The sequence below is a fragment of the Macadamia integrifolia genome, chromosome 2, assembly GCF_013358625.1.
Source record: "Macadamia integrifolia cultivar HAES 741 chromosome 2, SCU_Mint_v3, whole genome shotgun sequence".
NCBI lineage: Eukaryota > Viridiplantae > Streptophyta > Magnoliopsida > Proteales > Proteaceae > Macadamia > Macadamia integrifolia.
The window spans coordinates 21661651-21675832 of record NC_056558.1 but is presented as its reverse complement, the minus strand read 5'-3'; the positions used below and the strand labels follow the sequence as shown (position 1 = coordinate 21675832).

General features: G+C 39.6%; 1 protein-coding gene and 1 pseudogene across 1 annotated transcript in view; one reads left to right on the top strand and one right to left on the bottom strand.

Annotated features, from left to right (window-relative positions):
- Nucleotides 1–2768, bottom strand: part of LOC122064394 — a 25114-nt pseudogene extending 22346 nt beyond the window's left edge.
- Nucleotides 2769–11811: 9043 nt separating this feature from the next.
- The window catches only part of LOC122064386 (trafficking protein particle complex subunit 4-like), an 11626-nt gene continuing 9255 nt past the window's right edge, over nucleotides 11812–14182 (top strand). Inside the window, exon 1 of the mRNA XM_042628106.1 lies at nucleotides 11812–12006. Within this exon, the coding sequence (XP_042484040.1) occupies nucleotides 11812–12006 (195 nt within the window). The remainder of the gene's footprint in view (nucleotides 12007–14182) is intronic.

Genomic DNA, 14182 nt, shown 5'->3' with positions numbered 1-14182 from the left:
TATAACTAGAAACTAAAAATTGCAACCAAAACGCCTAAGAACTACAATTGAGTTTAACACACTTTTAGAAACTAAGATAGATAGAAACCAACTGTAAACTATGAAAAAAAAAAAATAAAAACCAAGGTTGTAGGCTCTAATCTCTTATATTACTTAAACCCCTAATGAGCACATTTATGTTGAAATCTAGGGTAACAAAACATGCATTTTATATATTTAGAATGGAGCTACCTTGGGTTTTACTCTTTTTTTGCAGGTTTTGTATTTTAAAGGCTTTAAGCATTATCGGACGTCATATTTCTCCAACAACAACTACTTAGTGTAGTTGGTGAGCTATGGTGTGCAAAACTTCTTTGCTCACCAGGATGTCTCAAGTTAGAATCTCAAAATTCCCTTGCTCACCAAGAGGTCTCAAGTTCGAATCTCATGGTTGTCTTTTTTTGGAGAATTTTGTTGAAGATTTCCTACTTTTCACTCACTTAAAGCACTAAGGGCATGGAGGGGATTTTCACATCAAATTAGAAGCAAGAAAAATCGTGGAAGGGGTTCCTGCACAAGAAGAGAAGAAAAAAAAAGAAAAAAAAAATGGAGAAAGAAATCTTGTCCAAATCTTCTATCTCCTCCACATCATCACCAAAAGATTGTCCATATCACACAAAGCAAGAAGGAAAATCGTCCCTAGAGGGAGAAAAAGAAGAGAAATAAATTGGAAAAAAAAAAAGGAAAGAAAATAAGCAAAAAAAAAAATTGTAGGAAATTTCTCCAAGTTTATTTCTCTCTTCTCTCTCCTCCACCTTAGCACTTTTGGTCTCAAAAGATCTCACTACCAATTGTGGGTTTCTCTCTTTTAAGAAAGATAAATTTGTTACCCTATCTCCCCATTCCCTATAAATACAACTCATGTAAGAGGAGGGAAGACACTTCATTCTTCTTCTAGGTTTTTTTTTTTAGTTGCTCTATCTCTTTCTCTAGCTCTAGTTCTAGGTTTATGCTTTAAACACTTTTGTAAGTTCTTTTTATTCAATTAATGCAAGCACTTTTGTTTTTGATTCAGTTTTTTATTTTTTTATTTTTATTTATTTTTTATTTAAGCAATTGAAGTTGTAATTTTCAAGTTCTAGTTCTAGGCTTAGTTCTAGGTGACAAGAATAAGCTATGAAGCTTGTCTTTCAAGTTCCATTTTTTTTCTTTAGATTTGTTTTCTCTAGTACTAGAAATTTCAGATTTGGTTTATTCCAGATCTGGTTTTTAGTATTGGTAGTATCTCAAATCGATCAAGTTTTCAATTCAAGGGTTGAAGTTCAAATAAGTAGGCTCCCTTAATAGTCTTCTCTCCCCCCTCTCATTCCCTCTTCTGACTGCCCTTTCTTTCTTAATTTATGATTTTAATTTCAGTCGTTACATTATTGCTATCCCTTTCCCCCAAGGTCCATGATTAATGTATGTGTTGGCTTTGCCCCTCCTAGCCATAGAACCATCAATTTATTGTTTTTATTTTAATTGTCTCCCTTTCCCTAAAGCCGAGTAGAGTAACCCTTATAAGAGTGACTCTCTGGTCAAGTAGGGAAGCTCATATTATGATACATCCCTCGGGCTAAGTAGAGAAACCTACTTGTGAGTCTCTCTCTAGCTTTCTCCCCTTTCTTTTACTTTATTTTTATTTCAGCATTTTTTTCTTTATTGTTTTTTTTCTAAATTGTGTGGGTTGTTTATTTTAGTTATTTATTTATTTAATTTTAATTGCGTGGCTTGCGTCTTTAAATTCTTAGATGACGAATGGTTAGGACGTTATTTTTAGATACATATGTTTAGGACGGTAATTAGAATTAGATCGCAACCATTAATCGGTTCACTTTCGCATTATTAAAAGAAGTAAAAAAATAAAGTGGCTGCTCTCCCTTTATTCGATCTGTAGCTACACTGATCCGCACGCTTGCGGTTATATTTAAAATCTCAAACAACCCCTCATACTTGGGCTTATAAAATTGGCCCATTACAACAGTAATGCCAAAAATAAATAACCCGAGGTCCTTATAACCCAACATGGGCTCAAAATAGGGCCTAATTATGTACAATTGAGATTGGCTGCCTGCATCACTTATAGGTTCAACCATAATTTGTTGTCTAAGTATGCATATGGGGTATACTGTGTTAGCTTAGGGGCAAACTCAAGCTCAATTGATGCAATCCAGGGTTTTCAAAATCCAGCTCAGATCGCTTATGGACCCACTTTAAAGAATTTAAATCCAATGAAATAAAACTAAAACAAAGAGTATTAAGCTTTTTTCTCGCTCACCTCCCTAATAAATCTTGAGCTTTCTGCAACTCTATCAATATTTTTTCGCTCCACTCCTACAGAAAATCCTAAGTGACCGAAGTGAAGGCTACCCCCCCTCTCCCCTCTTCCCTTCACCTTCTCTCCCTCTCTCCCTCTCGTCTCTTCTCTTCTCCCTCCCTCCCTCCCTCCTCCACCGCTCTTCTTACTCTCCCTTCTTCCTCTTCTTCTTCTCTCTTCCTCTCCCTTCTTCATCCTCCGCTCCCTTTCCCTTCTCCCGCTGTTCCTATCGTTAGTCATCTCGATCGGTGTTAAGGTTGTACAGCCACTCAGCTCGTCTTCCTGTCGACCACTTGCCCTGTTTGGTCAGAAGACGACTTGGTGCTGGCCACTTCTGGGCTAGCTGCTTCCCAGTCACCAACACACCAGGCCTGCTGCCCTTCTGGATGCCTCTCTCGTTAGGCCTGCTATTGTCCACCCTTCCAGTTGCCATCAGGCTCATTTAGTTTGTCTGTTGGCTCATCTAATCCTCCAATCTGCCTCTCGATTGGCTGCTCGCCATGCCTGCAGCCCTTTTGGATGCCACTCTCGCCAGACCTGCTGTCTCGTTAGTCGTCACCCATTCAAGGCTACCCGCCCTTCCAGATGCCGAGCTCGTTTGGTTTGTCCGCCCACTCACTACGTTGGCCTCAACCCTCATTGTCTACCTACCCCACTGGGCCTGCCGGTTGTCGGCGGCCTGCCTTTCGGACTATTAGTTTGGATTTTTGTCCTGACTGGCAACAGCCTCTTCGACACCAGCCCACCAAGCCGCTCGTAGCCGATAGCCACTCCGTCATTACCCTCAGAAAGGCCGGCACCCCTTCTCTTGGAGACTCCATCTGCTAGGCGACTGCCCACTTGGCCTTAGCCCTCTGCAAGGTCAGCGCTCATCCACCGTGGCTACCTCTTCTCCGTTGGTGCTCTTCTAGGTTTGCGGCTAGGAACTATTGTGTTGAGATGTTAGGGTTAAGTTTGTGGTTCTCTTCCCGGTTCGGACTGATTTACCCTTCTCTGTTTGGGCATCTAGGCCTGGTTGTGGATGTTCCCTTAGGCCATGTTGGCCCTGATTGGTGCCCTTTATGGGTTTTTTGTATCCCTTATTGGGCTTGTAACTTCCCCTTTGGAACTATTTTCCCTCCCCATTCTTTTAATGCATTTACTATTCACCCAAAAAAAATATTGAAATTTTATAATAAAACCGAATTTTCAAGGGGCGATTAGGTAGCTAAATAGGGGATGGACACAAGTGGAAGTTGTCGTTATTAACTAGGGTTCGAATTGGAAGGGTATATGATATGTGGACAAAGGGGGAATAGAAGAAGGGAAACCTACTTCGGAAAATAGAAATAAGGGTTTGTCGATCTGATTTTGAGGTTGTCGTAAACCTCTGACTCTCGAGCCAGTGGCAAGAAGCTTCGAATTCGACAAGAATACTCCAACATGAGAAGCCAATCAACCCAGGGAGTTAGGGTTCTGAATCGCAACAAGGCTCTCTGAACATCAGGCTATAGTTGTCACGGTGTCTAGGCGACCCAAGGCATTGGAGAGGTCCAAAAAACAAGGTGACCAAGGCACCTGCCTACGTGACCAAGATGTCCAAGTCGACCAAGGTGCCTGGATGCCTAAGTGATGCCTTGACAACTATGCCATCAGGTAAATAACAAATCCACTCAAATCTTCAATAAATTCAGTTTGTGAAATATATCGCTGGCGGAAAACAGAGGTGAACTAAATTGCAGCGATCAATCTCACAACAGGGAATGATTCAGAGCTAGGCACAAAGGACTTGGGTCACACTAAGATGGTGATTCAACACTCCAAGTTTCAAGCCAAACCGACTTGGATTGACAGGTCGCAAAGCCCTCATCTCCGCCTTGTAATACAGCTAAACAAAGAAGAACCAGGAATATGTGCAAAGAAAATTAATGGTGACAACAGATTATTACTCGAGAAGAAATCAAGAACAGAAAAGAAATCAAGAAAAATAGTAAGGAAAAGGGATATAGATCTCCTATACCTGAATCGAGATAGAGAGGGAGCATCGAAGAAGAGGGAAACGATGAAGAAGAAAGGTCTCACAACCTCTTGCTATTGTACCACTCTGGTAACAATAAACAAAACCCAAATTTCCTTCATTCAAATCTGTCTAAACTTGGTTACAACCTTGTATTTAAAGAGGAAAATAAAAGACTTCCTAATCTTTAACCAAAACTAAAACACAATTTGACTCTAACTTGGACTTGAAACTGAAATAAATTATAAAACTCTAAAACTAAAACATGGAAAATAACTCTAGCCTAAGTAAAAGATTAAAAGATAAAGATAAATTTAAATAATTAATTAAAATTTAATATACTACTGGACCAAAATTAAATTTGGACCTGGATCATCTCCATCTGGGCTCCCCAACAGGTTTGGCCTGGTCCAAGGAATTACTCCTGCATCACCAACAAGAGCTGAACGGTTATCCTATGGCCCCAACCAAAAGAAGAATCAATGCCCAGGTAAAACAGAAGATCTATTGCATGTTTTGTGATAATAAACATGATAGATTTTCTAAAGAGTCCCAGATTGTTGCTTAGCTAGGTTATAGCCAATAAGTTTTTCCATTCAAGCCATTCAACTTCAAGAGAACCAGGCGTTCAATTGAGGTATTACGAAATGAGCTCTCTGGTTAAAAAGAAAAAAAAGTGATCCAGGCAATGACTGAACTGAAGCAGAATCTCCCTCCATAAAATCCAGGCATCCAAAATTAACACAAATCGGCATCTCCTAAACACAACAGCACTTAGCAGTTGGAAATCCTAGTCAGGGTGGCATAGAAAGGAACAAACTGACTAAGTTGACATTTATGACTCTAGTTTCTGTGAGTGATGTCTGGCAAATATTCTGAGGTGTAAATATAAACATGGATATTAAAACACAAAATCTAATTAAATAAAAACATTCCAGAATGATTTTTATATAAAGTAGGCATCTCTAATTATTACTAGAAAGAAGAATCTCTGCAGTATTCATCTTGAGATAGGCCTCTTTCTGTTCACCCTTTATATCTGTCATTCTCAGATATGTTAAGTAGACATTCTCTACGAAATTCCTTTAAAAAAGTTCTATCTATCTCACTCATTAAAATACATTTATTTCTTGAAGACTTTTTTAACATAAACCTTAAAAAAAAAAAGACATGCCGGCAGAATTTAACTAGAGAGGAGCCTCTAGTGCATTCTTCTCCCTTCCTTTCTATCATCTTCACTATTTCATTTGCGACTGCCAATAGCTGTTATATTGTGCTTACTTGGGAACCAATAATAGTAGGAGGATCATTTGTTCACTCCTAAATCTTGATGCAGCAGTTGCAGCAGGCCTTTTCTGAATCTGGGTCCATGGGCCCATGGAGAATACCCTTCAGGGTTGAAGTTTGTGCCATTAGATAGAGCTTAGTAAGTACAATATGGAATTCAAACAATTTTAACATAGGTCAAGTAGATTATAAGCTATGGTTGGTCAAATTAAATTTAGTTGCAAAGGCAGTTTGGTACTTCAGTATATATAAGGGTATTTTGGAAAAACTAAAATGTTATGGGGTTTATGCACAGTCTAGGTTGGTTAGTTGCTCTAGGAGAAGTATTCTACTTCTAGGTTGACTTCTGTTCAGTAGCTTATAGGTTTTGACAATGAATCAGACAGTCCTAGTTGTCAAGACTTGGGCTAGGCAGCAACTATCCATGTAGCCACACAAGTTTAACATTGAATAAAGAGGTTTCTCTCAAAGCTTTGTGGAATGGATTCCTTCAAAACCTAGGTGAATTCCTAGGTATTATCTTTTCTATAGGACCGTCGTACACCTGGCTCTAATGTATGGGGAAGAATTTTGGGCAGTTAATAAATAAGCTCTATGTAGCAGAGATGAGGATGTTGAGATGGATGTGCAGCAAAACTAGGAAGGATAAAGTAAAGAATGACCATATTAGAGCTGATTTGGGAGTTACCCCGATTCATGATAAACTCCGAGAAAGTCGTTTGAGAGTGGCATGGCCATGTTCAATGGAGCCTTGGGATGCACCAGTAAGGAGGAGTGATCTAATTCAGATTGAAGGACCTAAAAGTGTTAGAGATTATGTACTAAGGACAGTTTGGGAACTAGTTATGTTACTTGTTCTCTTATATTGTAATTTTTTTCCCTTTTTACCTCCCTAGGGAGGTGTATGTAATTCCATGCAATATATTAGTGAAGCAATATAAGTGTTAGTGCTGAAATAATGGGTTTTAGGGAAAGTGTCAATTACCAAATAGATCCTTAGGTCCTTAAAGGATTAATGGTCCTTGTAATATTAGAACTTTCTCTCCGTTATTATAAATAAAGAGGGCTGATGTCATATTAGACACAAGTCATTACCCCATCCAACATGATATCAGAGCCTTTAGAATCAAAACCCTAAAAGTTTCCTCCTCTCTCCATCTCTTTCCCCCTTTTTCCCCTTTTCTCCCTCCATTTGTGCCTCCCTCATCTTTCTTCTTCTGCTTCTCTCTCTTGACGATAGTTTCTAAAACCACCAAGGAGACACTAGCCTCTATCTCCCTTCTCCCCTGGGCTCTCAGACTCACTTTGACAATGATCTGAGAGACCCAGTTCCTTCCCTTGAGGTTTTTAGGGTTTTCCCCCTAAAATCGAATTTTTCTTGTCAGGGTGCTTTTTCTCTGCTCGATACTCCGATCATCTTAATGTTTTCTTTGATTAGTGCTCCTTATCATTGTAATAGTATGTTCTAACCACTTTACCGTTTCAAGACTCTGTTCCAGAGCTATCCCCAAAATCGATTTGTCAGAGTTTTCACTCTCTATCGATTTTTGGGGGTTTTTTAGCAATTTCCAGCTTTTTGGTGGTTTTTTGTGCTTGTTCTACCTCTGTCCAATGCCTCTTCCATTAGCACAATCCCCTTGTCTACCAGCTCTTCTGCTTCCACTGGTGGAGACACCTCAGCTCTTCCCACCTTTCCTCCTTGCCCTGTCAAGCTTGATGGCACAAATCACCTTATGTGGTCAAACTAGATTGGCATCTCCATCAAGTCCCAATGGCTATTACGGGTACCTCACTAGAACCACAAAACGTCGACCACCGGTCAAAAAATTGACAAGTGGGAGTGTGCCAACTCTCTGGTTATGGCCTTCCTTTCCAACTCCATGCAGTCATAGCTTTCACGTGGCTATCTCCTATTTTACTCTGATACGAAGATCTGGAAGTCTATCCAAGATATCTATTCCCAGGAGGGGAATGATGCTCATGTCTTTGAGTTGCACCAGAAGGTTCGGACCTAAGGTAGAGAGGGCTCACTCTGTCACAGTACTACTATGAGTAGCGCACACTGTGGACTAAGCTGGACTTCTATGAGTATAGTCCTTCCACCCCTATAAATGTCACCAGTTTTCATAAATGAGAGGACAAGATCCAGGTCTATGACTTTCTGGCAAGTCTTAATATGGAGTTTGATCCGCTACGGTCCCAGGTTCTGAGTTGTGTTCCCTTACCTACCTTGGATTAAGCCTATGTTGTGATCCAACTTGAGGACATCCGTTGTACCACTATGCTTCCAAACCCTATTGCCTCTCCATTGAGAGATCTGCACTTGTCTCTGGCACTTTGTCCCTCAACGCAACCCCATAGTCTGGTGGTTCCTCTACCAGAGCTCCAGTGAAGTGCAATTACTGTGGGAAGGAGCGTCACACCAAGGAGCACTGTTGGAAGTAATGGCCGCCCTACTAATACATTTAGCAAAGGGCGAGGGAAGGATCGTGTCTGTACTCCTGGTCTGTATCTACTTGAAGATGACATAAATTGGTTTCTTGTAAGGCTCTTCAAACATCTTCTATGTCACCTCCCGTCTCTGGGTTACTACAGTGGCCTCATCAGTTGGGACATCTTCTTTTAGGAACTTTAGCTAGGATTTTTCCTTCCTTTAAAAATTGTTATTCGAGTCAGTTTTTTTGTGAGGCATGTGTATTGGCTAAGCATCACTTACTTTGTTTCTAATAAATAAAAGTGCCACTTCTTTTTCATTAATACATTATGATATTTGGGGTCCATCCTGTTACGCGTCTACCAATGATCATAGTTGTCAAGGTGTCGCCTAGGCGGTTTGCGTGGGGGCTAGGCGACAGCCGCCTTGTTGCACTGCATGTTGTCTTGTGTTTCGGCACTTATTTATGCCAAATATCATTCAAGTAAATGTTTTTAATATTTATTGTTTCATTTACTTAAGATATTATTCATAAATAAACAAATACCCCCTATTTGAATCCAATAAAAATAGTTTAAAAATCAAATTCCAAAAGGATAAAAAGTCAACCCCCCAGTCCAAGAACAAAAACTGGATTTTGGTTATAGGGACGATTTTCAACTTTTAAAGGCTAGGGTTTTTCTCAATTATGAAAATTTTATAAATTCTATCATGTTAAAACATTGCTAAAAACCAAAAGTCCGGTAAAAAAATATTTTGTTTTGATATTCATAAAATTATTTTCATTCAGGAGATTTTAACAGTATTCGCGCACTTAAAAATAAGTTTGACTGAAGCATAACTTTATCATTGCAACTCAGATTTAAGTAATCTTAGACTTGTTAGAAAGATGGTTTTATATTATAACTAATACAAAAAGTCTCATGTAAAAATAAAATCATTTAACTAGTCAAACTTATTATAGAATAAGAGCATTTCTCTAAATGTTGATTTTTTATAACTTAATATGAATTAATGTTAATTTTTTATGATTTGATGTGGCTAAATGTTGATTTTTAATGACTTGATGTGGCTTAATCTTGATTTTTTATGATACAAGGTGTATATAAATTACTAAATAATGTTAGAAAATAGGAAAAATAAAAAATAACACTTGTTCGCCTAGTTCGCCTTAAGGTGGGCGCCTTCTCGCCTAAGCGCTTAAACAACCCTCTACTGCCTTGGTTCGCCTTGTTGTCGTGACAACTATGCCAATGATTATCAGTGGTTTGTCTCTTTTATTGATTGTCATTCTCGGACCACTTGGGTTTATATAAAGCAAACCAAGGGCGAGACCTTCCATTGCTTTCAGCATTTGCACCAAATGGTTCGGACTCAGTTCGGTGCTACCATCAAGATCCTTCGAAGCAACAATGGTCATGAATACTTCGAAAGGTTCTTTCAGGCTTACCTTTCCTCTCAAGGGATAATCCATCAAACTAGTTGTGTAGATACCCCTGCACAGAATGGGGTTGTTGAGCGGAAGAATTGCCACCTTTGTGAGGTAGCACGCTCTCTTATGTTTGAGATGCATATTCCTCCACAATACTAGAGTGACGCGATTCTCACGACTGCATTTCTGATCATCAAATGCCTTCTCGGGTTCATTCCTTCTGCTCCCCTCTAGATCTTCTATAGGTTCACTGCTTTTCCTGTTCCTCCCAAGGTATTCGGCAATGTTTGTTATGCTCAGAATCATCGTCCTCATGAAAAGTTTGATCCTCGTGGTCTCCAGTGCATCTGGGGTATGCTCCTACTCAAAAAGGCTATCGGTGTTTTCATCCTCCCACTCGACATTGGTTTGTGACTATTGATGTTTTTTACGAATCTACGTTATACTACATTGCGGCACCTCTTTAGGGGAATCTCCTTCTATTGTGAAAGATGTGCCACCTCTTCAACTTGCTATCCCTGTCAGTATCTCTTTTCAGGGGGAGAGTGACACTCCTACTTCTCCTTGGCCAGAGATATGTTTATAGTCGCGAACAGCAGACTCAGACTACTACACATCTAGCATCTACCTACCATTTCAGTTGTCTCCTCTCAAGCTTGATCTTGTCCCCTGGACCCAAGTTATTCTCCTTCTCCTTCTGTTAATCCATTTTTTGAGTTGCCTATTGTTGTTCGTAAAGGCACTAGGTCTTATACTTTACATCCTATTACTAAAATTGTTTCTTATGACTCACTTTCTCCTTCCTACTATAGTTTTGTCTTCTCTATCCTCTATGTCCATTCCCCAAACCTGGCAGGAAGTGAGTTCAGACTCACAATGGCAGGCAACTATAGTTGAAGAGATGCAGACTCTAAAGAAGAATGACACATGGGATCTAGTGTGTCTTTCCTCACAAAAGAAAATAGTTGATTGTAAGTGGGTCTTCACAGTGAAATATAGAAGACTGATGGTATTGTGAATTTTGCCAAGGGCTTCACTCAGGTTATTCTAGCCTACTACACATCTAGCATCTACCTACCATTTCAGTTGTCTCCTCTCAAGCCTGATCTTGTCCCCTGGACCCAGGTTATTCTCCTTCTCCTTCTGTTAATCCATTTTTTGAGTTGCCTATTGTTGTTCGTAAAGGCACTAGGTCTTATACTTTACATCCTATTACTAAAATTGTTTCTTATAACTCACTTTCTCCTTCCTACTATAGTTTTTTCTTCTCTATCCTCTATGTCCATTCCCCAAACCTGGCAGGAAGTGAGTTCAGGCTCACAATGGCAGGCAACTATAGTTGAAGAGATGCAGGCTCTAAAGAAGAATGACACATGGGATCTAGTGTGTCTTTCCTCACAAAAGAAGATAGTTGATTGCAAGTGGGTCTTCACACTGAAATATAGAAGACTGATGGTATTGTGAATTTTTCCAAGGGCTTCACTCAGACTCATGGGGTTAACTACTAGGAGACGGTTGCTCCAATATGAACACAATCCGTGTTATCTTAACTTGTGCTGCCAACTTAGATTGAGATCTCCAACAACTAGATGTGAAGAAGCCTTCCTTCATGGGGAACTTGAGGAAGAAGTGTATATGGACATTCCTCTTAGGTTCACTTGCTCCAAAATCCAAGGGAAGGTATGCAAGCTGAAGCGTGCACTATATGGGCTGAAGCAATCTCCTTGTGCTTGGTTCAGGCGTTTCCACAAGGCTATAATTATTATAGGCTACTCTCAAAGCAATGCCGACCAAACTCTGTTCATCAAGAGATCTAGTGGGCAGATCGCTATCCTAATAGTCTATGTAGATGATATTATAGTTAATGGTGAAGATCTGATAGAGATCTATCTCCTCAAGAGATACTTGGGTGAGGAATTCGAGATCAAAGATCTAAGACAGCTTCGTTAATTCCTTGGCCTTCAAGTTGCCAAGTCTTCTCATGGGATCTACTTGTCTTAGCTGAAGTATGTGCTTGACCTTTATCCTGAGACAGGCATGTTAGGGTGCAAGCCAGCAGATATTCCTATTAAAGCTAACGGTCACCTGAGTATTAAGCGAGGTTATTCTGTGGATAAAGAGAGATATCAAAGATTAGTGGGGTGTTTGATCTATCTTTCTCATACACACCCTGACATAGCATTTGCTTTCAACTTAGACTGTACATGCATATCCCTACTCGACACATATGGAAGTTATGTTGCATATTCTCCATTATTTGAAATCTATCATTGGACATGGCATCTTTTTTTTTCCTCATGATCACGTTAGGGTGGAGGCCTTCACAGATGCTGATTTTGAAGTTTCTCCTGATGACCGCAAGTCTACTACTGGTTATTGCATCTCTGTTGGTGATAACCTTGTCACATGGTGAAGTAAAAAAGCAAGTCGTGGTTGCCCATTTAAGTGCTGAAGCAGAGTTCCGTACTATGGCTCATGGCATTTGTGAGCTCCTATGGCTTTATGGTCTTCTCACAGATTTGGTTGTCCCTGCTGCCCTTCTTATCAACCTCTTTTGTGATAGCAAATCCGCCATTAGCATTTCTCATAACCCTATCCAACATGATCAAACCAAGCATGTGGAGATCGATCAACACTTCATCAAAGAGAAGTTGTATATAAGTCTTATCATTGTACCTTTTGTTCCCAATAGTGAACAACAGGCTGATGTATTTACTGAAGGTCTTAGTAGTAAGATATTTCATCCTATTATCTGCCAATTGGGTATATGTTATATCTATGCGCCAGCTTAGGCGGGAGTATTGTAATAACGGGTTTTAGGGAAAATGTCAGATTCCAAATGTGTCCTTAGGTCCTTAAGAGGTTTAATAGTCCCTGTAATATTTTAAAACTTTCTCTCCGTTATTATAAATAAAGTGGGTTGGTGTCATATTCGACACAAGTGACTATGCCATCCAACAATTAGAGAGATAATTCTCTCAACACAACATTCTACCATTATTTCTCTCCTTCCTCTTCTTCTCCAACCCTATTCTCCCATTTGTTCTCCTCCTTCTCTCTTGCTCTCTTGGTCTCTCAAAATATTTGTATTCTGACTAAAAGAGCTCAGGGCAGGCCTAAAATGACCATTGGAGATGTGGTGAGGAAAGACATGAATAGTTTAGGAATTGTCCCAAGTATGACTTCAAATAAAGCTGATTGGCAAGCTAGGATCTAGGTGGCCGACCCTTGTTAGTTGATTTTTTTTCCGAGTTGATGTGTGCTCCTCTCCTTTTACTTTTCTTTTACTTTTACGTTTTTTTTGGCTTTGCTAAGATCCATGTAGCCGACCCCATGTAGTTGGATAAAGCTGAGTTGTTTTATCTTTTCTTTTTCTTCCTTCTACAATATATTTCTATATATTATTACAGTAGCTTACCTCAACATAATAATCAGCCTCTTTCACCATTACTTTTCTCTTACAACACCTCTCAAATTACTTAAGTGCCATGACTTTCTACCATCAAACTTAACCTATGACCTTCTACCCACATCAAAACCGTAACAATTGGACTATGTTACTTTCTATTTTCAGGGCATAGGGCATACCTGGTGCTCGAGGCTCCCGTATGTGCGAGGTCCAGGAGGGTGAGAACTACGCAGCCTTACCCTGAGAATGTCAAGAGGTTGTTTCAACCACTTAACCACCAGGTCGCAACATTTGTACCTTACCGTTGGACTACATTACTTTTATTTTCAGATTCTTCATAAAAGAACCTTTTCCAACCATTCAAACCTCCAACCAACTTCACAAAACCCTAATTGTTTTTAACCCTAGCCTATCCTCATCATCTACTACCATTCCTGATAAACCTAACCATAATTCCAACATAAATCCTTACTGCTCTTAATCCTTTTCTGCAATATGTACCTTAGCAGAAAGCTTTCTCTTCTTCCACTATGGACGATTTCGATTTTAGCCTAATCTGGGGGTGAATGACTGAAGGCTATTGTAGTCAAGGAGTCCTGATTTGCATCAGATATATGAAATCCCATGGCTGTCCTATGTATCATCGATAGGTGAATGAATCTATTTGTTATTTCCCTTCCTATTTGATATGGCCATTTCTTGATTTTCCTTTCCTTTTAATGAGCAGTATCTCTGTCATTTAATCTTCTTTTTCCCCCTTTTCGGGCAAAAGTGCAGCACCAAAATCATTGTGGCACCCCCAACACAACAGTTCCTCTTTTAAGCCATTGGTTTAAAGAATAAGTCATCTCAACCATTCAGTGTCCTAACCTGAAACCAGTGACAAAGGAAACTGTTAGAACTCTTATGTGGGCTTAACTGATATTGATTGACCCATTGGGCCCAAGAGAATAAAGGACCACTCTAATTAGGAAACTTCTAGCCCTATTCTATTGTGGGAATGGATTAGGGTTTAGGAATTCTATTATATATAGAATACTGACGGTCCCTGCAGCTATTATTTTCATAATAATATTTTGGGAGCACTGCTTTCTCACAAAGCTAGTGTAGAGACAGAGAGAAGATCCCATAGTAAGAGGCTGCAGAAGATCTTAGTAGAAGGACCCATATTGCGTGGTTCTTCATCATAATTCGTGGTACAAGCGTCAACCTTGATTTAGGGACTTTATTCACGCTCAACGGGTATGTGATTGATTTCTTTCCATTATTCATTCTTGTATTCTATACAC